Source organism: Puma concolor, chromosome C2, assembly GCF_028749965.1.
Source record: "Puma concolor isolate L17-30 chromosome C2, mPumCon1.1.hap2, whole genome shotgun sequence".
NCBI lineage: Eukaryota > Metazoa > Chordata > Mammalia > Carnivora > Felidae > Puma > Puma concolor.
Genome location: NC_141675.1, coordinates 154,795,020 through 154,821,500, shown reverse-complemented (window position 1 = coordinate 154,821,500; position 26,481 = coordinate 154,795,020). Strand labels below are relative to the sequence as shown.

Below are 26,481 nucleotides of genomic sequence, written 5' to 3'. Positions count from 1 at the left end.
ATGCATCTAAAGTCTGGTGGCGCTAGGTAAACGCAGAGTCTCCCCGTGCCGGACCAGCAGATGCACGGAGACATTAACTGCCCCAGGCAGAGATTCGAGCAGCAAAATCTCAAAGTTCATTTGCTTCAAGGAACTCAGGCATATAATTTGGGGGGCGTCACTCTGAATTTTCATAGATGACAGTTTGAAGGATCAATTCACACACTACCTTGTAAGGTCCCAGGGAGAGAGTCACGAGGCTGGATCTCCCCTCTAGCCCTCCTCCCCTCATGAAAGCAGCCTATGGGGAGTACCCTAGATTAACCAAGGACAAGGATAGAGAAAGTGTCTCTTCTACAGCGCTAAGCCGATTGAGATGGGACTTAGAAACGTGAAATCAGACAGCATGAAATTCTCAGCAATGAAGAACAAAATCAGAAGGCTTGAAACGATCATATCAGTGAGCTGTGACTCACCTCAATTATTCCAGTTTCAAACGATAAGGTGATCCAGCCCCTGCACAGGATAGGTGTTCCGTCGATGTTGCCGAATGAGCAACTGAGAATGTTCCAGTACCCTTCTTCTCCAGAAGACAGCTTTCAGCAACAAAACTCCCCACAGTGTAGCCCACGACTTAGAAGTAAGCAAGTCTTCAGAGACACCAGGGAAGTAACCTTCGCCAGGTCTGGGCAGCTTCCAAACCAAAACAGCAGGTGTGGGTTTTCCTTGGACCCGCCCCCCAGGACTGCATTTAATAAATCATGGGGCTGAGGACAAGAGAGAGTGGCTTTAGGAAGCCAGAATTGTTGAGGAATCTCAGGTCAAACCACGGTGCCGTGATGGAATTGTCAAGCGGGGTCAACTTGACCATCTGTATTATAATGCTGTCCATCTCACTGGCCACTGCTCCTGTCTCAGAAGTCACCGTGCACCCTCTGGGTGTACAAGGCTATTCCCTTTTGGGGAGGTGGCACTCTTCCCATTTCACGCTGCCACATAGCATGCCATTATTATACAGCTATCTGTGTTTAAATTCTGACTTAACTTCCCTTCTATTTTTAGACTTTCTCTTCTCTTAGGCTCCCTCTCCCTTGACAGCCACCCTTCAATGTAGGCATTTCTCAATACTCTTCCTTTATCCTCTTTTCCTAATCTTTATTGTCCCCATGAATCACTGAATCTTATATACTTTTTAAAGTATATTTATTTATTTTGAGAAAGAGAGAGAGCACAGGGAAGGGGCAGAGAGAGAGGGAGAGAGAGAATCCCAAGCAGGCTCTGGGTTGTCAGTGCAGAGCACAATGTGGGGCTCAAACCTATGAACCGTGAGATCATGACCTGAGCCAAAATCAAGAGTTGGATGCTTAACCGACTGATCCACCCAGCTGCCTTTGAATCTGTTTTTATAATTTAACTATCATCTGAAGTTACAGAGATCAAAAATGTTTCTCTCCAACCCCGACTGACCATCTTAGAGGACCAGGCAACCTCATATTTCCAAATTCCTTCCATCCGTGTCTTCACGGAGACCCCACCGCATCCAACGTGTTCTGAATCAAATTCATTCTTGTCCCCCTTCTCTTCCTGTTTCCCAGCTAAGCCACTGATCTAACAGTACCCTTTGTCCTCTGACCAGAGGCCTAAAACCTCAGGGATTTACACCAACAGTTTTATCTTTCTTCCACATTCACATCTGTTGTGAGTTGTAGTAGCTCTGGTCCATATTATCCGTACTCTGGGAAGCACCCATGCAGGTTTTATGGCAGAGGGAATACATCTCTGGAAGGTCTGACATAGGCATAACGTGGCCTCCCCCAACCACAAGGGGGCCAGGAAGCACAATCCTAACAAGTACCCAGAAGACAGGAAAACCAGGGCAGCTGGGAGAACAGCTCCAATGGCGACCATGGGACCGCGGTGATAAAGGATAGTGTCTGCCTTTCTTTGAGGAGTTCCTGGTTCTAGGGAAGTCAGAAAATGCCAGGGATTGTCACTGTCCTTGTGACATGGCAAAGGACACGACTGTGACCTGCAGAGCACAGGACACTGTGGCAGAAGCCACAGGCAAGGGGGTGTTTCTCAAACAGTGGGGTCAGAGACAGCTTCTTGGGATGCACCTGTAGCCCTGGGTTGTAGGCAGGGAAGAGCTCTACCTTATGAAAAGGTATTATGACAAGAGGAAATAGCATCTGCGAGGTGACATTGTGTCATGAAGTCTCTCCCTGCAGTATCTTTTAATCTTCTCCCTTCTTTTCATGCCCACTTGGGGAACCAAACCAGTCAGAAGTCCTTCCACTGCCAGGCTCAAGGGCCTATCCATTGTCCACATTGCTGCCATAATCATTCTTTCCCATTCTGTATCTGACCGTGTCACTCCCTTGGGCAAATTCTTGGATGACTTCTCCCTTTTTACCTAAAACAAAACTCAAAATCCTCAAGATGACCTGAACAGATTTCCACAATCCAGCTCTAACTCCTGTCCAGTGTCCTATCTCCTATTCCGTTAACCTATCCATCTATTCCTAAGCCGTTCCATCATGTGTGTGTGTGTGTGTGTGTGTGTGTGTGTGTGTGTGTGTCCTCCTCCCATTTAAAGTCTTTATTCTTAAGGCTCAACTTAAATGCTTTATTATTTATTCCACCATTTTTGAGCATTTTCTGTATTCTAGCCACTGTCTGCTAAACACGTTATGCCTATGGTTTCCAAGCTTGTTCTTTCATGACTCTCAATAGGAAATGCATCTTATAATCACGACCCAGTACACACACAACAAAAGCTTCACAAACAAAACTTACACTTGCCACACAGGATGCGCTATGATATTTTCCAAACCGTTGGATTTTTTTTCTCTTCTGTTTTGCTCTGTAAATGATTGTCATAACTCACAAAATTGCTTCTATGACTCACATCTTAAAAAATCCTGGTTTTCATCAGTTAATTCCAATGATTATCATATGCAGGTGGGATTATGATTACCTCGTTGTAATGGTACTGAAATGGAGAATGTACTGTCTGCCAGGACCATACGGTTAGCAAGGTAAAGGTCTGCATCCCACAGGTGTCTGAGCTTAGAGTCCAGGCCCTTCACGGTGACAGCCTACGGCCTTCCCTGGGAAGCGGGTTCCGTCTCGCCTCGGAGGTCCCCAGCATTGATTTCCAACCTCACTTTGGTGTAACCACCACAATCCCTTGTGTTATCGTTAGGTGGGGACATCGTTGGGCCCCAGTTCAAGCGCACACCCCACCGTTAGTCACCCTTATTGCTTTAGAAAGCCTGGTATTATGCTGAAATAGCGGATGTTCATAAAATGTTGTGTTGAATTAAATTGTATGGATTACGGCAGTAAGTCATGCAATAGAAGTTAAACTGTATAATGAAGTTTCTGGTTCATAACGCAGGAAAGCATATCCTCTGCTTGGGGAGGCTTTTCAGTCTCAGCAGGAGTTATATACAGTGCCCATGCTTTTAAATCACTGACATGGAGATCATCCTTCCATAGTTCTGTCTAAAAGGCCTGATGGTGGATCTCTTTTCTGTGATGGCAAAGCCAGAAATTGTGGAGCAGCCAAAAGTTGACTAAGAGTGCATGGGTTTCTTCCATTTACACATGTGCGATGAATTACTTGTTCATTACCGAATAAGTGATAGTGATCAAGTCAGCTTAAGAAAGCACTTTTGCAGATAGATCATTGGTACAGCAGATGGGGTGATCGCAGAGAAGAGACGAGGCAAAATTGTAGTGAGTGGAGGTGACTTTGTTCAAAAGAGCCTGGGAACTATAAGGACCCTGTAATGCCAGTTTGGCTAACCGGACGAAGCCCCGATTCTACACAGGAACATGGAGACACCAGCTCCTTATAAGCATTTTCTGGGTGTCAACTTTAATGCACTGGCAAAATAATGATTTTTATATTTGTAAGGCCCAAAAGTAAAATATCTTCTGTTTGGAAGACTTTTTTAAAAAGTAGCCAACAGTGGAAGATATAATGGCGGTTACAGGCATCTCAGTCAAGTGCAGAAGAAACCACCAGAACTGACTTGCATAAAGCAAGTAGCATTAATATGTTGTTCCCACCATGCAGGCTCCCCACCCCGGTCTGTCCCTTTAGGATGGTCTTCATTGATCCATTATCTTCTGTTAGAGGTGAAAATACTGAAATAAAATGAAAATCAGGGCAAAATGTCTTATACGTAAGAACAAAGACAAACCTGAAGTCGATCCAGCCAACTACTGATTCTGAACGTAATCCAGATCATTTTCTCTGCCCCTAAACAGAAAGATTTGATGTGGCCTCGGAGTGTCCAATAATGCAAAGAGCTGCCTATTTTGTTTATCTTGCTTTGGGAGAGGTTTCTTTAAATCACTGCTGTGAACATACTATCTACAAAATCAGAACATTCGAGTCTTTTTTTTTTAATAGTTAGATATTAGGGCTTTTTAAAGCACCATACTTCTTTGATAGAATTAGTTTTTCATTAAAAAGTTAATTGAAATTTTTTAAGTGGAATTCTTTTTATATCCGTGAGATACGCTGAATAATTTGATCTGAGCGGCCTGTGAATCCATAGTCATTCTCTACACAGTTTTTCTTGATTGCATTCAAATCATTTCTAGGTCATTAGTCAACTTAATGCAACAGGCATTTCCTCAGCCCATTCCACTTTGTGTTCTGTGAGCCCTGATTTTGCAACACTGGGATCTAGGGTGTTCGGGGCATCCATAAAGGGAGGGCCACTGCAAGGCCACCCTCAAAGAACCTGAACTCCATCCAAGACCACAAGGTTGCACCCAGACTGTGCAAGACCACAATCCAAAGTGGGATAAAGATAAGGACCATGCATGACCTATAAACAAAGGGCAGATGTGCCTTGTTGAGGGGATGTGAGAAGGCTCACAAGACTTTGCAAGCCACCCATCGAGCTAAGTAGTGTGAGGGATTTGGAAATGAATCCAGCAATTATTGGTTAAGCATCCAGTTCGATAGAATTTGCTAAAGAGCGTTTGAAGTAATTCATTGTGGCTAATTTTATCTTATTTCCTGGTTAAAAAGTGTCTGAAATATGAGGAAAATTATTGCACCAAAACCACAAGGCAAAAAGAATTCTGCAGTGAAAGCAGCAGGCTCTTCACGGGTGACACTGGAGCACGGGGAGAAAACCGAGCTTCCAGCAACCTCTACATTCTTTGGAGGAGTATACTGTTGGGTCCCTCAGAAACCTACGACTCCATCCACCAGACCTGAAGCAATAATAAGAAAGGAATAACACATGAACGTGAGCTGCCTGGCTCGAGGATTGCGACGTTTATATCACGAGCTATGTTTTCCACTCTTGGTACAATTTTAGGGAAGCCAGCATGTCTGAGGCTTTATAAAAACAAACAAAGAAACAAAAAAAAAAACTTTGCCATGAATATTTTTTTTAAATCAAACACATGCAGTTTTTTATTTATTTTCCTAGGTATTTTGCAAATATGAATCATGTCCTCTGCTGCAACTGGAGTAGTTTTGGCAAGGGAATTCAAATGATTTTTATTTCTAGATTTTAGCAAGAACTTACCAGAATTTTACTATGCCTCGTGTAATTAATCCTCCGTTTGCCAAGCCATGATCGTCTCTTGTTCCCTTGGGGCAGGAACTTACCTCACAGTCTACACACTGGACTTGAACTCAGTAAACGCCTGTGAATTCAAGCACAGCAACTATTTATGAGGTTTCCCCATTACAGGCATGGGGCTAAGAGCTCTTACGTACCTTTTCTTTGCAAGACCCAGAGGAGAGATCTGTAGTCCAGTGAGTTTACATGGCTGTCCCCAGGTGTCCTATTCCTCTGGCCATCCCTTATCAGCCCAGTTATAGTGATCCATTCAAGATTAATTTGCATCGTAGGCATAATCAAATCTTCTAGAGTGGCTAATATCTCTGTCTTAACTTTGAAGATGAGACGACAGAGTTATAGATCTGCCAGCAGGAAATTAAATATTTAGAGATTTAAATATTTAAATACTGAGAAAAGTGTCTCTCTTCCTCCTCCCCACCAGTTTCTCCTTCTGCCACTTTTGATTCATTAATCCTAAGAACTTACATTTGGGGGGTGCTTTTCCTTGACTACAATTTTTCTGTCTCGCTGCCCTTCAGAGAGAAGCCTTTCTATTCCCTCCACACTCTCAATGCTTCAAAGTCTCTGATGCATCATTGCAGCTGGAGTGTTAGGAGAAATCTGGAAAGAAAATGGAACCTTTCTCACTGACCATTCCCAGAGAGTGGGAGGGAGTGACACATGATGGAATGCACATGGAAATTAGCAAGTCAGCTCAAACATGGTTAGATCGTTGTGTTGAGAAAGCTAGTGTCCAATAAAAAGACAGTTGATGGAAGGTAAACATAATCAGTTACTTTATCTCATATAGAATATTGAGGAAAATGTTTCATAAGGGAGCAATATTCATCCCCCCTCTTTCTCAGAACCTGTATTTTTAACTGAGCATCAAAGGGAAGGCTTTGAACAAACAGATTTGCTTCACTACCCTGAGTGAACATCTGATTATCTTTTTTCCCAGTTGGCTCTTTTTCTCTTACCTGTTGCCACCTCTTGGACTTGTTAACATTGGTTGAATTACGCACCATCTACGGATAAACGATTATGGAATTTGCAGTACACCCCTCTGTAGAAGGCATCTTACACTCCTGGAGGCAGCCAGTCTTGCTGTCTCCTTGCAGGGCCTACATGGAAGCATCCCTAACCCACCATGATGGAAGTGACAGCCAGCCCCAGGAACCTGCTCTCCTCCTGGGAGCAGGACTAGCCTTTGCCACCCTACATAGCCTTTGGCCTGATTGGTGATTCACCTATCTCTGTGTTCTTCCAAACTCCAAGTTCTCTGAGTGGTTTGCTTGGAGCTAACCTCCTGGCACCGCTAGGTGGGCATGGACACGGACTTCTGTCAATGAGAAGGGCACCTGTTGGGATGAGCACCGGGTGTTGTATGGAAACCAATTTGGCAATAAATTTCATATTACAAAAAGAATATCCTATTCTTGACTTAGCCTCTCATGGGGCCCAGAGATGGATGATGGACAGGTCATCAGAATCAGAAAGCCCTGCCTGATTGATCTCACATCTCTTGTTAGGAAGGAAGGTACCAGCATCTTTGGGACGATTCTCACTTGTGAAGCTCATTGCTAAAACTTTAAGACAACAGGAAAAGTCACATTTAATATCCAGTTACACATATTATGAAGAAAACAAATCAACTCTTCTATTGTTTAAATTGCTCATTTGGCAACCTTCTGTTTTGAGAGACAAAAAAATTGTGCCTAATTATGGCAGCCATAGGGAAATAGGCTGGTATCAGAGGGAGATCACACCAGTGCAACTAAATTTCCCGAATAACCAATAGGAACCCCTGAACAGCCCGAATCTTATTTCTCACCCTCATCTATAGAGAAATTTCATTCCAGCGGGAAGAATTTTCTATAAACAAACCTTTTTACTTTGGCTTTGGATGATCTATCATATAAATAGTGAAACAAATATTATTGCATAAGAAATTGTATTTTTATCATTGATTTTATCCATGCCTTGTGTTGCAGATAAAAATTCAATAAAATGCCTAGTTTGGAGGTAGTCAAGAGCAAATTGTACCTTCTAGACAGGATGCTTATTGAGTTTTAACTAAAAGCTATGCGCCCTTCACAGAAAACCCTTATTTTGTAAATATGTTTTAATGCTCTGTTGATGCTTAATGTTCAGTAGGAGCGATTGTTATAATTTGCACATCATTAAGCTTTGTAAAATTAATTTGGCAACAACATAGCCTTGGAACATTACAGAATACAAATACACACAGTCTTGGGATTGTCTCGTCGAATTGCTAGGAAACAAGCCAAATTCCCCCTGAAATTCTAGGAGGATTTGATTTCCCCATGATCTTCTGAACACAAGACAGGACTGGTGTGTGTGAGAGGGGTGGGGTGGCAACGGGGGCAGGTAGGGTAACGATAGTGCATGCACATGAACGTATGGGCACACCTGAAGAACTTCTCCAAGAGCCCTATCGTCTCCCTTTAATCATCTGACACTGTGTATATACAGAAGTCAAATACTGGACAATGGGAAATTCTCTGACTTTATTTCTTATTGAGTGAGCATGAGATCTCTGACAATGAACAGGTATAGTTAACATTTGCACCCCTTGGTTAATTATAGAGCTGGGATTGCAGTTCACACAGCCTAATGACCTACAGCTTACAGAGATAAAAGTAAACCCTTCCCGTGTCTGGTTGCTTGTAAATGGCAGTCCTGGACTTGGGCCAGAGGCACTGAGCTTGAACCTCTGCCCACCGTTTCTGCCACTCTGACCTTAGTGAGGCACTTACTTTGTCTGTACCTTAGTTTCCTTGCCTAGGTCTCACTTTTGTATCAAAATACCACACTGGGTGGCTTCAATAAGAGATATTTATTTCTCATAGTTCAGGAGGCTGGGAAGTCCCAAGATCGAGGCACCCTCAGATTCAGTGTCTGGTGCAGGACTTTTTCCTGAGTTTTCATTGTATTCTCACATGGCACACACACACACACACACACACACACACACACACACACACACGGAAGAGAGAGATAGAGAAAGAGATCTCTTGTGTCTTCATCCCCTTATAAGAGCACAAATCCCGCCCATGAGGGTTCCACTCTCATGACCTAATTACCTACCAATGGCCCCACCTCCTAATATCACACTGGGGTGTTAGGATTTCAACATAGGCATTGGAGGGGGCACAAACATTCAGTCAATTCTGCCCCTGGCCCCAAAAAGCCCGTGTCCATGTCAAGTGCAAAATGCATTCGTTCCATCCCAGTAGCTCCCCAAGTCTTAACTCATTGCAACATCTACTCTAAAGTCCAAAGTCTCATCTACATACTGGCTGAATCAAGTATGGGTAAGACTCCAGGTACATTCATCTGGAGACAAAATCCACTCCAGCTATGAACCTGTGAGACCAGGCAAGTTACGTGCTTCTAAAATACAATGGGACATGCATTGGGTAGACATTCCCGTTCCAAAAGAAAGAAATAGGAAAGAAGGAAGGACTGATGGCCCCCAAGTAAGTCTAAAACTTAGCAGATCCCGCTGGATCTTCAGAAACAAGAATAATCCTCTTTGGTTCAATGCTGTACCAGTGACACCTCTGGGATTGCAATCTCTCCCCGACTTCTCAGGAGGGTTCTGCCCATGCTGTGGCTCTATGCAGAGGCTCTGTCCATGTTGCAGTTCTGCAAGGCTCTGCCAGGCAAGGCTCTCCCCCACTCAGCTCTGGGAGGTCCAGTCCTCATGGCTTCAGGTGGAGGCTGTCTGGCCTGTTGAAACCAAGGCCGTGACCCTGATGATCTCTGAATATCCTTCAGAGCTATTCTTCCCTCTTCCTGAAGAACAGCATGAGTTGAGGGCCACGTAGCTCTATCATCCTGTCCTGTAGAATCTAGAACTCAGCTCTTTTTACTTCTATCCCATCTCAGTCTCCTTAGGCTCAACTGGCAGTGTTCCTGCTGGTGTGGCTGTTTTCAGTCCATAGTTCTCACCCACACCAATCTCCTCACCACAGGGCTGCTAAACCACACCCTTACTGTTCTCATCCAAACACACTTTCTCCTGTTTTTGCCATATGGATAGGCTGAGAATTTCCCAAATCTTCAAGTTCTGGTTCTTCTTGGCCTAACATTTCCTTCTTCAATTCATCTCTCTCTTTTTGCATTTTTCCATAAGCAGTCAGGAGGAGCCACACTTACAACAGCTAAGTGTCCAAAATCATCGCTTGCACGTTTGACCTTCCACAAAAACACTAGAACATGAACGTAATTCAGGCAAACTTTTTGTCGCCGTAGAGCACAGACCATCTATTCCCATTATCCAATAACACTTTCCCAATTTCCATCTGAGGCTTCACTAAAATGGCTTTTACCACCCACATTTCTACCCACACCCAGTGTGCCATCATTTATGTGTTCTCTAAGAAGAGGCAGACTCTCTCTCCAGTTCTCCCCTTCTTTGTGAGCTCTCACCAGTGTCATCATTAACAGTCCCTTCACAGGATCTTAGCTTTTTCTAGCATCAGCCTCAAGACTTTTCCCACCTCTGCCCAGTTCAAAGCCACGTCCATGTGTTTCTGTGCTTGCTACAGCAACACCCTACCTCTCAGTACTAATTTCTGTATTTGTCTGCTTGGGCTGCTGGAGCAAAATACCACGCTGGCTGGTTTAAACAACAGACACTTATTTCTCAGAGTTCTGGAGACCAGCCTCCACATCCAAGATCCAAGATCGAGGTCCAGTAGATACAGCGTCCATTGTCTTCCTGGTTTAGAGATGGCTACCTTCTTGCTGTGTCCTCACATGGTAGAGAGAGAAAGCTCTTGGGTCTCTTCCTTTTTTATATTAGAAAGGGTATTAGGGGCGCCTGGGTGGCGCAGTCGGTTAAGCGTCCGACTTCAGCCAGGTCACGATCTCTCAGTCCGTAAGTTCGAGCCCCGCGTCAGGCTCTGGGCTGATGGCTCAGAGCCTGGAGCCTGTTTCCGATTCTGTGTCTCCCTCTCTCTCTGCCCCTCCCCCGTTCATGCTCTGTCTCTCTCTGTCCCAAAAATAAATAAACGTTGAAAAAAAAAAATTTAAAAAAAAAAGAAAAAAAAGAAAGGGTATTAATTATATAATGAGAGCCCCACCCTCATGACCTAATCTGAAGCTGATTAGCCCCAAAGGCCCCACTTCTAAATCCCATTATTTTAGGGATTAGGATGTCGACATATGAATTGTAAGGGAACACACACATTCAGTCCACAGCATTCCTCATCTGTAAAATGGATCTGATATCAGCCTACCTGTCTTATATGGATTCTTTAAGGAAGAGGTGTGACCTGTCTGAGCCTATGCCTCCTTGACATTCCCTGGTTCTTGCTTCATGTATTTTGAAGCTTTGTCATTAAGCTCATAAATGTTTAGGATTGTTATGTCCTCTTGATGAATTGATCCCTTTATTATTATGAAATTACCTTCTTTATCACTGGTAAGATTCTTTACTCATAAATCTATTTTGTCTGATATGAATATAGCCACTCCAGCTTCCTTTTGATTAGTATTAGCACAGTATCATTTTTCTGTCCTTTTATTTCTAACATACTTGTGTTTTTATATTTGAAAAAGATTTATTGTAGGCAGCATATAGTTGTGTATTGCTTTTATATCCATTCTTACAATCTCTGCATTAATTAGGATTTTAGATCATTTATGCTTAATAGATTATTGATCTATTGATATAGATTTAAATCTGTAATCTTACTACTTGGGTTTTTTTATTCTCATGTTTGTTTCTTTTCTGCTTTTTTGGGTTTTTTTTAATTAACTGAGAATTTTCTATCACTTCATTTTATTTATTTGGTTGGCTCGTTAGCATTATTTTACTATTTATTTTGTAATTTCAGTGATTTTTTTAGGATTAAAAGCATATATATTTAACTTATCACTTTATACTTTCAACTGATGTTATACACTGCACATAGAATACAAGGACCTTATAATAATATGCCTCCACTTTTTCTTGTTAATATTTGTGCAACTGTTGTCATACATTTTACTTTTACATGTGTTATAAACCAAACACTGTGTCATTATTACCTTTTGATTATCAATTATTTTTAGTGAGATTTAAAGAATAAGAAAAAATCATATATTTACCTTTGTAGTTACTGCTTCTGGTACTCTACATTCCTTTGTGTACATTTAATTTCTATCTGATATCATTTTCCTTCCGACTGAAAGACTTTCTTTAACATTTCTTGCAGTGTGGATCTGCCGATGGTTAATTCTTTCAGCTTTTTACATTTTGAAAAGTCTTTATTTCTTTTTAGTTTTGAAATATATGTTTTTTTGAGTATAGAGTTCTAGGTTGACTTTTTTTTCTTTTAGTACTTTAAAAATACTGTTCCATAGCCCACTAAAGCTTTGTTAAGTTTTGTACTCTGTTTTCTCTCCGTGTTTCATATATTAATGTCTTCATGTTCATTGACCTTTTTTTCTCTCTGCAGATCTAATCTGCTATTAATCTAATCCAGTGTATTTTTCATTTCACATATTGTAATTGCATCTCAAGCTTTGACTTGGGTCTTTTTATATCATTCATGAATCTATTTAAATTCTTGAATATCTATGGTCATAACACAACTATAACTGTTACAATGCCCATTTCTGCTAAATTTAGTATCTAGGTCAATTATGGGTCAATTAGGATTGATTGAATTACATTTTCTTTATGAAAGAAATGTTTCTCTGGTTTTTTCCATTCCTGAATTTTTTTTTCTAACAGCTTTTTTGAGATATAAGTCACATATAAAAAAATTCATGCTTTTAAAGTGTTCAAATCAGTGGCTCTTTGCATATTCACAGAGTTACACAACCCCGACTATTATCTAATGTTAGAACATTTATCATCATCCCAGAAAGGAACCCTATATCCTACAGCAGTCATTCCCCATTCTGTCCCAACTCTACTCTGCCCCTGACAGCTGCTAGTGTACTTTCTGTCTCTCTGGATTTGACTATTCTGGAAATTTTGTAAAAAGGGAATCATAAGTATGTAATCTTTTGTGGTTGACTTTTCTCACTTAGTATAGTATTTTCAAGATTTATCCAAGTTAAACACGTATTTGTACTTCATTTCTTTCTATTGTTGAATAATACTTCGTTGTGTGGATACAACACATTTTGTTTATGCGTCCATTCACCAGTCGATGGATATTTGGGCTGTTCATATCTGGAAAAATTTTATGGGATGTCAAACATTACAAAATTCACCTTGTCTTGTACTGGATATTTTCACTGCTATAAATATTCTGACTTTCGTTCTGGGATGCAGTTAAGTTAGTTAGTGACAATATCATCTGTATGAATTTTGCTTTTAATATTTGTTAGGCAATACCAGTGTGGTGTTCAGTCTAGATCTAATTATTCCCCACCACCGAGGTAAGACCCTTATGCGTTGCATCCAATGCCCTGTGAATCTTGAGGGCTTCTAATCCGGCTGGTGGAACAGGCACTATTCCCAGCCCTGTGTGAATGCTGGGCACCTTGACCTCCAATCCATTCAGGTAGTTGTTTCCCTAGTTTCTGGTAGTTTACTCGAATACCTTCACAGATCTGCTTGGCGGCATACCCAGGTGGGACCGTCTTCAGAGTCCCAGAGTGCTCTCTCTGTGTAGCTCTATCCTGTGAACACCAGCCTCTTCTCAGTCTCTCAGGTGCGAATCCTTAACTCAGGGAAGCTGCTGGGCTCCTCCTGGACTCCTTCTCTGCGCCACAGCCTGGAGACTCTCACAAAAACGTAAAAATTCTGCAATCATAGGCTTACTTCGTTTGTTTTCCACATCTCAGAGAGTTCTGTCCTTCATTACCTTAGGCAATACCTTTGAGACTGTGGTTATACTCTGTGTGTTCTCTGGTTGTTTGGGGTCGGAGGGAAAATCTGTTTTTGTTACTGTATCTCAGCCAAAAACATTTGGGCCATGACCCATCATATAAATGGCTAAATTACTCATTGGTGGCTGCCAAAGCGGCTGCATAGAGAAATGTAAACTCTCTATGTGTATATGTGAGATGTCAGTATCAATATCAGTATCAATATCCATATATCCCAGCCTTTTAGAAAAGGATTAGTGGTGGCTTTTGTTTCTGAGGATGGATAATATGTTGGTAACCACGCCTTTAGGAAAGCCCTTTGTACCATTTGCCTCCTTGAATGTGGGAACATTTATGTCTCCTTCCACAGGTGATCAGCGAGTTTGAAGCCTCTCCCGACTCATTTTCCTACAGAATTCCCAACCTGAGTCGGAACCGTCAGTACAGCGTCTGGGTGGTCGCGGTGACTTCAGCTGGGAGAGGAAACAGCAGTGAAATCATCACGGTAGAGCCATTAGCTAAAGGTGTGCCACTGTAGAAAAGACCTCATTTCCCATCGTAATTGGACTGTTTTTAAATCCCTGTTCTATCAGAAATAAAGCTTACGGTGCCCTAAAAATCCCCAGAAAACCAGAACATCACGTGTTATCACATTTCAGCGTAAGAAATAAGGTTGCTGCTAGCTGGCACTGGGCTTTTGTGCAAATCAGAAAAGACTCCACCAAGGGTTAGTGGCTTTACAACTCAAAGTGCCTTAAGGAAAGTAAAGACAAAGAGCCCCCACTCACCCCTTGGGGTAAGTGAAAATCACCCCATAGTAACTCCTCAAGGAAGTTCTACTTTCATCAAAATCAAGCATCGTATTTCTTAAAGAGAAATGTTTATTTTATTCTGGAAACTTACAAATATAAGAAAATCGTCAGTTCTTCTTGTATTGAGAGAATTGCTATAAGCAAGACCTTAATTAATAGTGGGAAGTCCGAGTCCCCAAAGAACAAAAGGTTCCTAAAAATGAATACGGTATCTTCACACTGAGATGTTATACTGGTCCTTAGAAAGCACATATAGGCACAGAATATTCTTACTCTACTTCTGGTAATTGCTCCCACCCAGTGTTTAGGGTACCGCTATATTAGCACTTTTCACAAGTAAATGTACTAACATCACAATTCCAGGGCCAGCAGGAGGTGCCCCCTGATTTTGGAATGTACCACATTGGCAATGTTTTACTAACAAGGCTGCTAGGTGCCCAAAAGAGAACAGAACACTCCAAGATTCCGATTTTACCTCTCAGAGCTCATGATAACGTGCTTATTAGTGTGATACTAAGAAAGAAGCAGAATAGAGTAGTGAGGGAAAAGGAGAATACTGTCACATTTTGAACACAATTACAGTTAGAGAGTAAATGTATTGTTGCTGAAGAAAATAAATTCGTGGATTTTTTTGTCTATTAGAATCTTTGATTATGATATCCAGCCACCCCTAACGTACCCTCTCACATTTAGCAACAGTGATTATCAGTGGACATAAGGACTGCACCGTGGGATAAAAGCAAACCAGCCCATGAAATGCTGCAGTGGCTTTACTTCTTCTCTCCTGCTGTGTGTTCAGTGTCAGGCAGGTGGTTGGAAAAGTCCTTTTTCTCAAGAGACATCTGGCAGGAGGCAGAAATGGAGAGGGGTCAGCACTCAGACACCCCCATACCTGGGATGGGAAGAGCCTACCGGGGAGACAGAGTCAGGTCCAGGAGTAGCTCTGCAGAACACCAGCTTTCTCTGGGGAGGGTGAGGCACAGGGGATGCCAGAGAAGAAGGGGCGAGGGCAGACAGCAAGAAGAACCAGGAGCATAAGGCCAGGAATAACAGAGATGTTTCGGAAGGGAGGGAGTGGTCTGCCATGGCAGCAGCTGCTAGGAGGTCAAGGCAAACAAGACTAGAAGTGCCCTTGGGTTGGCCACACAACCTCGCTGACCTTGAAAGCAGTTTCCTGGGGATGGGAGCTGGTTGAGGGGACAGAGTAGATGGGAGGTGAGGAAACAGGTCTGCTTGGCAGAAAGTTCTCCAAAAACACACACCACCTGGAAGAAGCCACAGGCCAGAGTGAGGATGGGTCTCACCCAAGGAAAGGCTCTGGTTTCACTGTGGGCTAATGTGTCAGCCAGCAGAATATGTTTGTATGGTGATGGGAAAACCCAAGTGGAGAGGGGGAGGTGATAATCCAGGAGGAAGAGCAGGGCCACAGGGCTGAGGTTTGGAGGAAGAAGGCCAAGGGGGCTTATAGGTTTGGTGACAGGAAATGCAGAGTTCCCAACCTGGGTTTTCTATTTCCTCTGCCAAGCATTAGGCAATTTGGGGTGTGGTGGAGAAAGGAGTTTGAGAAAAGGAAGGACAGTAGGAAATCATCACTGCAGAGAAGCGGGAAGGAACTTACTAACAAAACAGTAAGATTGGAAGGGAGAGCGGACAGGTCAGCCGAGGCCGGAGACTGTAAATGTTTGGTGGGTCCTAAATTCTCTGTTGTATGGATTTCTCCAGAAATGTTCAGCTTCTCATGTTCAAGTGGGGTTCCCTCAGAGTTAGGCTTGATCCAGATGGGTTTTCCAAAAAGGGACTGAGCTAAGGAACCTCTCAGGCACAGAGCAGATGTTCTAGATAAAAAGCTCCACCCAGAAGCCCCAGACACTGGCAAACCACAAAGGCTGACAGGATCAAGCTGGAGAGGTGAAGCTTCCGGCAGCTCAAGGAGACTGGTCCGGGTTATCCTGTCATTGCTGGGAGATGGATGCAGGCAGCATCAGTGCAAATCTGTCGGTGGGAAGCAAAGTCCAAACTCTAGAGTTCGGGACTCCAGAGTCCCCGCAGAGAGGACTGCTGTTTAGCAGATCAAGTGGCAGAACGGAGACATGGACCCAGTCCCGGAGGAACACCATCCTGAAGGAGCCCAGGGCCAGGGTCGAGCAGTACAGGACCCAGGAAGGACGTCCAGGTGCAGGTGGATTGATTCTCGGAATCACCTGAGGTGCGCGTTAAGACTCCTTAAACCCATCAAAGAGCCATTGAGTCACAGGTCAGCATAGGAATCTGCATTTCTAACAGATTCTAGATGATTCTATTGCCTGTGCCCATTTGAAAACCAGTTCTGGTGAGCTCTGTAGCTTATTAGTCTTGGAATTTCAGATGAGGACCCTTGACCTTCCAGCCGCCCCCAATGGGCATTAATTCTACACACTGGGTGTGTCGGGCTTCAAGACGAAGTGGTTCTGGCCTCTGTTTCTCAAAATGCTGATGGGAAATTATTCATAAGGCCTGGAATTGATTTTAAGGGTTATAGCCAACACATGACAGCACTAAAATGGAATAGAGTCAGATAGTCTAGACTGACTTGAAAGGAGAAAAGTACAAAAGATTGGAATGCATGAAACATGGCAAGTATTAATTTGGGGCACTTTGTTTTCACTCACATCCCAATACGTGTATAACTTTTGGATTCAACATGTGGTTTGTTCCTTACAGTAGGAAGGGGGATGTTCAAAAGCTTGGAAGTCCCTACCTCTAGCTGGATTTCCTGATCATCCCAATTTTGCTGCAAAAATACTCCTCATCCTATAAAAAGATGGCCTGAAGGGCTTGAAATGGAGCATGCCACACCACCAATGCCAGAAGTTCAATGCGACCTGACCAAAATATTTTTGTTACAATAAAAAATTAAAAAACGTCAATGACTGAAAAAGTGGCCTCCACCTTAGAATACCATGGAGAAAGTGTGCCGTCCATGAGCCGTCTCTGAAGGCTCTGCTCTAAGGAGGAAGACCTTGCTGTAATATTTGCTGCACAAAACAGGCTCAGCTTCTGAACCCACCAGCATGTCGTTTCAGTTCTGGCCCACAGCACTCCGAACAATGAAAATAAGAGTTGTTTGGTAGACCTTAATGACCAAGGCTGGTGTTCTAGACCGGGATGCCTCTGTAATGACTTGACTCCATATTTCCTGAAATTCTAGGGCTTTCCTGGAGAGCCTGCTCCCCATGCCCATTGGCCAGTCCAGACCCTCAAGTCTCAGATGATTCAGGGTCCCAACACTGGTCCAATCTTTACGAGTCTAGAACCAGACTGGGGCTACCTTCCATATGTGGTCTCTGTGTCTATGTGTCTGGGCTGGCTGAGCTTCCAGAGGGTGTGTCCCAGAAAGCAGCATCCCGACGTGTGGCAAAGGTGGGGCACATTGTTTCGCTTCTGGAAGACTTATGTCTTGGGGTCAGCTTCCGTGTCTCACTCAAGACGATAGCGCTAGGAACCTGTCAGGGCCAGCTCCTCGGTCTTCACGGAGGCCCCTGCCGACACAGGTGCACCCGGGCTCTCTCCTATCTACTCCTGCTGCTTTGGGACCGTGCCGATACCAGATGCCTCTGGCAGATGCTTCTGTTGGAGCATCTGAATCACCGTCCCAATCAAACAGTGTTCCTCGAGAGAAGCCACTCTGAAAACATTCGCTGTCCTTAACGTTTGTGCCGAAGACCAAATTGATACAATAAAGCCAGGAAAGTACCACAGAATTGATAAATAGAAGTTGTTCTGGTTTTACCTCTCCATCTTTTGGGGCTTTATGCCCTGTATTGTCTATTCTCTCCGATATTAAAAGTATATTGAATGTGCATTTTTGGTGTTGAGATAAATTGCTTAATAACGTGCCTTGACAAATAATTGGGCTCATAGAAAACACAGCTTGGGGCTGCTGGGCTTATGAAGACCCAAATATTTAATTTCGGCTCCTCACATTTAGTCAATAGGAGGGGAAAATGCTCCAGTAGGGATTTTCAGGTATTTGTATGTTCTTCCAAAGACAATCCTTTATACACATCCTGATACCAGGGAATAGTGTTGACAGGTGTGACATCAGTTGGCTGTGCTGCATTCACCCTTGTAGGGGGTGTTACTATATTGGGAAAGGTCATTTTGGCCTTTATGTCACTAAAGCCATGGTGCAATTGGACTTCTGCTGTGTTTGGTGCTCCAGCTCCGGCACGAATCCTGACCTTCAGTGGCACAGTGACTACCCCATGGATGAAAGACATCGCCTTACCTTGTAAAGCTGTTGGGGACCCTTCTCCTGCAGTAAAATGGATGAAAGACAGGTAACCAGTAACCTAATGTATGCCTTTAGTGAAACTCTAAGACAGTACATCAGACATACCAGGATGGGGCTAGTGGTCTAATTCTAATTCTCCAGGAAAATTCCAGGAGACATCAAGTCTTCTGATGGAGAGGAAGTTGGGGTAGGGGGCAGAATCTCAGCTTCAGCACCAAGAGGGTCTGGTGTATTGTATCAATCTTCTGTAAATTCAGAGCCTTTCAGTTCATAAGAGAATGCTTGAGAGGAAAATAGTCTAACCAACCCAATGATCTCTGCACTTCATCATGTAAATTTCCTCTATAACCAAGATGAACACTCCCACCCTCATATGAGATCGGGTGGCCATTTTTCTCCTTCTGAGATAATGGTCCAACTAACCCTACCTCCAGTGCTCTGAGAAATAACTTCAAGAAATGGAATGCATTAGGACTTCACTAATAGAAAATCTGGTTTTCCACATTAATAGTAACTATTAAAATAATAGCAGCCAAGATAGGAGGGGGAAAGTGGGTGAGATGTGTTCTGTCCTGTAACTTTTCTAAGTGCTTTCTCTATGTTCAGAAGAAGAAATTGGAATATAAATAAAGGGCTGAGACTTCACTAATGAGCATGGAGATTTGATATAAAATGGGTTCAGAAGAGTGCTGATTTTCAAAGAAAAGCACTTAAAAGATATAAACTATTGAAATAATGGTCTTGGCCCAGGGACCACTTTTCTCCTCTCTTTTAAAATCAGTTAATCCAAATAAAAATAAGTAAATAAAAAAATAAGTAAATAAAATCACTTAATCCAAGGAAATGAATAAGCTCCCAACGGTCAAGAGGCATTCTGCCTGATGAGAGGGTGACCGTAGGTGACTGGACAGTCGCCACCGTGGATATGGTTATGATCACAGGGAGCTCCCTTTACACTGAGACCAACTCATCACCCTCTTGAGAGACCACAGTCCACTTTCGTTGTCAAAATCATCAACACCTGTGAATTTAAGCAGATCTACAAGAGACCCTCAAATTTAGTTGTCCCTATGCGATTGGGTCCAAATGGCACTTCTGTCCCAGAAGGAATTTTTACAAGAGGAAGTCGCCGTGCGTACATGGTGGAGGAGAGAGAGAGACACCCATTAGGGATGTGATGGGCCCTGACAGATGTGAGAGCCAGAATCCAAGCCCCCGGCACAGAGCTAACTTCCACCATAGCCTGTTTTTTTTTACAAAGAACGAAATTCAGCCGTTTGATTGTTTATGTCATAGAATCACAGTTTAGTTCCAAATGTGTTATCTACTTCAGAAAAGACTCTTTATGCTTTTCCCCAGTCTCAGCTAATTTGGATTGTAATTTCTTTAATCTGTGCCCTTTTCTTCCTGTGAGGCAGTAACGGGACACCCAGCCTGGTAACGGTTGATGGGCGGAGAAGCGTCTTCAGCAACGGGAGCTTCGTTATCCGAACCGTGAAGGCGGAGGACTCCGGCTATTACAGCTGCATCGCCAATAACAACTGGGGATCAGATGAGATTATTTTAAATTTACAAGTACAAGGTACCAAACCGGGGGACTCTTTTTAACGGCTTCTTTAGATGCGTGCCTATATGCAAAGAGTCACATCGACCTGATCTAAAAATCAGCCTTTCTAAGGAGCTCATTGCTATTTTCTAGTACAAAAATAGATAAATGCATGCTCATTTTGGAAAATGGAATGCTGCCAATCAAAGAAAATAGAAACGTTCATCGTCCCAAAGATAACACTATAAAAAGGATAAAAGATATATCGTTATTATCTTTTACTAACATTTTTGCATCGCGGAGAAAGTTCATCTTGATAACGTCCGCCAGTTGCATGGCTTCCTTTACATATGTGGAAGTGTAACCCAGAAGACATAAACAAAAGATAGGCCTAAATTGAGGTCTTTTATCTGCTAATTGGCTAAACTTTTCTATGCAATGTACATTAAAAGGACTCCAACTAAGCAAACTGCTATAATATGTAGTGGGGTTTTTAATACAGCGTATATGGTTTTTCTTGATATCAGACACCAAAAGTACATGACAAATCCAAGATGGTCAAATTAAAGCCAGGTGTAAAATCCCAAGTGGTCACCATCTGGGTTCAGGTTTGGTTGCACAGTGATACTTTATCAGTAGGAAAATCAAAGGGTATGCTTCTTTGGATTTAAGTGGTGTCACATTAATAAATCACAGCAAGTAACAATAAAATTAGTATTGTCCTCAGTGAGAGACGAGGGAAAGAGAGCAAGTATATTTTAAAAAAATGATGCAAAGTCGATCTGCAGTTTTCCCCACCTTCAATATATATGGGCCTCTCTCAGAAGAAAAGAGATGGGCATTTTATGGGAAGCTTCCTATATCATTTGGATAACATGATTCTGAATTTCTTCCATGGTTCTGTCTTCGGTGCTGATCCAAAAGAATATTGAGGTCCATTGGTTGGAAGTTATGTATTCTTCAAACCTTGTATGAGTATGCAAGTTCTTGTGTAGCCACTCAATGGCACGCCTTTGATTTTCAGAGGTGTGTGTGTGTGTGTGTGTGTGTGTGTGTGTGTGTGTGTATGTGACATCTTGGAAGAGTAGCTTAAAAAGTGGAAATTTTTGCAGTTCTTTTTCTCACTAGCCATTCTCGCCTCCCCCTCCCCCTCCCTGAGAACAGAACAGCTAAGTGGGTGCCACTTATCTTTCTCACTTGAATCATGGCTGAAATTCAGAGTAATGCATGCATCCTTAGTAAGTTGAAAGAAGATTTCAATCAGCGACGAACAACTCAGAAATTCAAGGAATCCGAGCGGAAATGTGTTAGATATAAATCCAAGTAGAAATGCAGTTTTCCATTAAGTAATAGATTCAGTCTGCTCTATCTCTTTAACCCAAGACATCGACTAAATAGACACTCTGACAGAAGTGAATTGCGTATTTTGGCACCCTAAAACACTTATTTAATAAATGGTTGTTAAAAATGATTTGGTAAATGGCTGTTAAAGCAGATGAAAGATGTGAAAAACTGATTCTTGTTTCCTAAAAACTGTTCCCTATCTAGTTCCACCTGATCAGCCTCGGCTTACAGTGTCCAAAACAACGTCTTCTTCCATTACCCTCTCGTGGCTCCCTGGAGACAATGGGGGCAGTTCCATCAGAGGTAATAAGCAGTAGGTTGTCCACAGTCATTAATTGTCATTATCCCCAGGCCAACAAGTGACACATCTTCATCAAGTAATCGTTATGTGTTAGTTATAATTAATTCTCCCACTACCTAAACAGCAAGCCACACATCTATTTTTATGGTATGTACTGAAACTCCTCATCCATCCAAGGCATCTCATTCACAAATTTATCATTATGCATCCAATTTGAGTGAAAGATTAACAAAGGCAGAAGAGAAAGAAAGAATTTGGTAATCTCTCCCCCAAGATTCTGCATACTGTTTCTTCCCCATGTTGTCAACACTCCGTCATTCATTCACTCTTGTACTCAATCATTCATTCAAATAACCACAGTTTTTGTTCTAACTTCTAAAACATGGAAAGATGGAGAACCTAGAATTTATATGGGAAATGATCTATTTGCACAAAGCTTTTGCAATTAGTCCATAGCAGAAAAGAGTAAAGGATGTTTGTCCTGAGGAACAAAGTAGCGTGATATTTCTAGCTGGCGTGAAGTTGGGAGAGCATCACTCTAAGCAAGCTGTGGCCCCGGGAAAGGAAGAGAATCCGGAGGAACAGACTGAAGATGCACAGGGGTGGGGGGCTAGTCCTAGAGCACATGGGAGGGGGTAGCCGGCTTGGATTTCCAAAAGCAGAGACCATCCCTTCTTCTGAGTAAGGAGCAGACAATTGGAAATAGGGGCCATTTCAGGGCAAAACCAGGGGGATGCTGGAGTCAGCTCCTTCCAACTCACGAGAGCAAGCCGTCTTATCTCTTCCGCACCTTGCACTTACTGACTATACCCGGGCTGGGGATCTTTATACAGCACAGAAATCAGAAATGCTACTGGTCAGGGCTCCATTTCTTTCTTTCTTTCTTTCTTTCTTTCTTTCTTTCTTTCTTTCTTTCTTTCTCTTTCTCTTTCTCTTCCTTCCTTCCTTCCTTCCTTCCTTCCTTCCTTCCTTCCTTCCATTCTTTCTCTTTTTCTTTCTCTTCCTTCCTTCCTTCCTTCCATTCTTTTTCTTTCTCTTTTTCTTTCTTTCTCTTCCTTCCTTCCTTTCTTCTTTCATTTCTTTGTTTCTTTCTTTCTTTCTCTTCCTTCCTTTCTTCCTTCCTTCCTTTCTTCCTTCATTTCTTTTTCTTTCTTCCTTTCTTTCTTTCTCTTCCTTCCTTCCTCCTTCCTTTCTCTCTCTCTTTCTTTCTTTCTTTCTCTTCCTTCCTTCCATTCTTTCTCTTTTTCTTTCTTTCTCTTCCTTCCTTTCTTTCTTCCTTCATTTCTTTCTTTCTTTCTCTTTTTCTTTCTTTCTCTTCCTTCCTTCCATTCTTTCTCTTTTTCTTTCTTTCTCTTCCTTCTTTTCTTTCTTCCTTCATTTCTTTCTTTCTTTCTTTCTTTCTTTCTTTCTCTTTCTTCCTTCCTTCCTTTCTTCCTTCATTTCTTTTTCTTTCTTTCTTTCTTCCTTTCTTTCTGCCTTTCTTTCTCTCTCTTCCTTCCTTCCTTTCTTCCTTCCTTTATTTCTCTCTCTCTCTCTCTCTCTCTTTCTTTCTTTCTTTTTGAACAGCCAGTTGTTAAACATTTATCAGCACTCCACTGAGTGAAAGGGAGGATCTTCCCTTCAAAAAAATACCACTTGGCTTATTGGGTAGTGAGGATGTGTTTGTGGTTTTGAGGGAGTGTGGGGAAGTGAGGAAGATTTGTAACAGCTGCCATGTGGAATGCACAGGGAGTCATTAATAGACCAACAAAGTCATTGCCAAGAGGGAACGAGGCCCCAGCTGCAGATAAATAGCCCAAATTGTGATGGTCACAGTTTTCAGTTTAATGACTTCCTCAAGTGGTGCCGGACAGCTGGGGGGAAAGGTGGATCTCGGGTTACCAGAGCCGATGACTGACCCAGTAAGTGTGGCCAGAAGTCATAAGGGTGAGTAAAACCAGGTTCCTGGTGAAAATGGCCTCCTGAAGATTCTAGCCTGGTTAGAGAACATTGTTTTGGGGGAAAAAATGGGGCATTGAGGTAAAAGAGTTCAAGGGATTCTAGGACCCCAATCTCAAATGAAATGAAGTTCTGGTTCTGTAAGCGTGGGAGCAGGGGAGACGTAGTACAGAAGGTGTCAGAGTGGAAGGTCTTGGAGATGAAGCCAATTTCAGTAATGAAGAATTTCCAAACAAAGACAAATGGGGGTCCCTGAAACACAGTGGTGGCCAAAGCCATTGGCACAGGGGATCCCAGTGCCAAGGGTTATAAAATCTTCCCAGATGTGATTTGGATGGAGGAAATTAGAAGGAAAGTATCTGGTTATGTCCAGGGCAGCAAGGAGGTGGTTTGGGCAGGGCTGGAGGGGAAGCCAAGAAATGATGTTGGGAGCATGGGGAACACAAACCCTCAGCCACCTGTCAGGTACGGAAGGAGATTTGAGGGGTGCAGACAGGAACCCTCAAAGAGAAAAAGAAGGCTGGGAAAGGAAGAGGGACCCCAAGGATGCAGAGGACCAGAGGGGAAGGAAGGAGCAAAGAACAGGGAGGTTGCAGATCCTGACCCCAGAAGGAAGAATCGAGGACAGGGGACCTCCATGTGGGAGGTCTGCAAAACACTTAATGCTGCCAATGTGGGGTTAGGAACCTCTGTAGCGCGGAGCTGAGAAGTGTCTTGCCTGTGTTAAAAATGGAGCCCCACGGGCTGGAGGAAGATACAAGCCCACTGGTGTGGAGGCACCATGCACCAGGCAGACTGGTACCTGGGTTGTCGGGGTATGAACGTGGAGGAGACAGGGACAGAGAAAACCAGACATGTTTGACCCCAGGAATTGGCTGGGGCAACAGGGGTGAAGGCCAAACCAAAGAGGAATGCCTCGGTGATCACAAGGGCCAGGAGTGCTGGCTTCGGAGTCTGAGGTGGGTTTTGAATCTTACTGATGGGGCTCTAGGATAGTCCCCTAACGTCTGTGGACTTCAGAGTCTTCATCTCACTGTGGAGACAATCACTGTCTCAGAGGTCCAGGTGAGGTAATGAAAGGAACGGGGTGAGGACACCGAATGGCACATGGTGAGCGCTCAAGAAATGGAAGGTTGATGTTCGTGCTAGTATGAGTGCAGGTAATAGTGGTCAAGTGTGGAGATGAACTGTTGGAAGGGTTTTTCAGACAAGGAGAGGCAGGTTGCCGTTGAAGTCTTGGGATGGCTACAGGATTTAGAGCTGGTTCCCTTTGTGGTTGTGGACTGGGCAGGGGTTCGTGGATGAGATTCCTACCCCCTTGATCACATCGGCCCAGCTTTTCCAGAGCTTTGGTTCTCTTGAAAATAATTCAGCTTCGGATCATGATGACAGCCCAGGATTCAGGCACGTGTGCTCTGAAGCCAGATGTCTAGAGATTTCGTGCCTACTCCCTGCTGCCCGCGCCACCTTTTTTTTTCTTAATTTTTTTTTAATGATGTATTTTATTTCTGAGAAAGAGAGAGAGAAAGAGAAAGACAGATTGCGAGGGGGGAAGGGCCAGAGAGAGGGAGACACAGAATCCCAAGCAGGCTCCAGGCTCCGAGCTGGGGCTCAAACCCACGAACTGTAAGATCATGACCTGAGCCGAAGTTGGATGCTTAACTGACCGAGCCACGCAGGAGCCCCCACTACACCATTTAAAAGGAAATGGGGAGAAAGTGGTTTTATTTTCACGATCCCACTTAGCGATACACTATAATAATGTCGGGTATGGCCTAACTGCTAATGAAAACATCATCATGGCACTCCTCCTAGCCTAGGTTCAATTTCCTGCATCAGGGAGACTTCAGATGTTCTCTTCCAAAGATGTGTGAATTCTGAGAACTTTCACCCCATACAAAATGCAAACGTCCACCAGCTTCTAGGAGAACGGAAATAATGCTCTTTTAAATATCTCGTGCTTTCTGTAGGATACATATTGCAGTACTCTGAGGACAACAGCGAGCAGTGGGGAAGTTTTCCAATCAGCCCAAGTGAGCGCTCTTACCGCCTGGAAAACCTGAAGTGTGGTACTTGGTACAAGTTCACTCTTACTGCGCAGAATGGAGTGGGACCAGGACGCATAAGTGAAATCATAGAAGCGAAAACGCTGGGGAAAGGTACGTATGCCTTCTGGTTTCTACATTTCCTGTTTTCGAGATCGAATGGGGGATCGGAATCCCAAAAGATGCATCATATATTTGCACACTCGGTTGTGACTTTGAACCTTGTGGTTCCCGAAACAGGTCTGGAAGTGTTACAGTGCAATGAGACAGGTGGCCAGTCTTCAGAGAATATCCTGGTTCTCTTTTTTCATTATCTCATTTGCAGTGGAGAAAAGGAGTAGCAGTTAAAGATCAAGGGCTTTGGTGCCAACATAAAGTGCCCCGGCTGGGTGGCCATGAAATAAGACATTTGCCCTGTCACCTTCTTCTGGTGTGATCTTCTTCCTTAGTCACCCATGACCCCTGTATCCAGAACTTTTCACATTGCCTCAGAGGCCTCCGCCTTTTCAGGTGGGAAGTGAGTGGGATAGACTATTGACCTTTAATGTGAATTGGTTTTTAATCTGAAACATGGACGTTGGAGGAGATGAACCCCAAGAGGAAAACAACACTCAGTGGTGTAATTGCAATCTGGGGACACCAGTAAGAGGAGGGGTACAGTGGCACGTGGGTGTAGGTGAGGCAGTGAAGAGAGAGTCTTTGTGGCTCCCCCTCACATCTGACTCCCATCTGGTGCACGGGATGGCAAAGAGGTAGAGATGGGAAAACAAAGGCGCTCTTTGGATCTGGCACCAGAGTTGCGGA

The 26,481-nt window shown here is 43.3% G+C and overlaps 1 protein-coding gene across 1 annotated transcript in view; it reads left to right on the top strand.

The window, feature by feature from the left end:
• The window catches only part of DSCAM (DS cell adhesion molecule), a 759,677-nt gene that overhangs the window by 683,455 nt on the left and 49,741 nt on the right, over window positions 1-26,481 (top strand). The window contains exons 21-25 of the mRNA XM_086676008.1: window positions 13,789-13,942; window positions 18,432-18,549; window positions 19,922-20,085; window positions 21,598-21,696; window positions 25,603-25,791. Coding sequence (XP_086532134.1) covers window positions 13,789-13,942; window positions 18,432-18,549; window positions 19,922-20,085; window positions 21,598-21,696; window positions 25,603-25,791 — 724 coding nt within the window. The remainder of the gene's footprint in view (window positions 1-13,788; window positions 13,943-18,431; window positions 18,550-19,921; window positions 20,086-21,597; window positions 21,697-25,602; window positions 25,792-26,481) is intronic.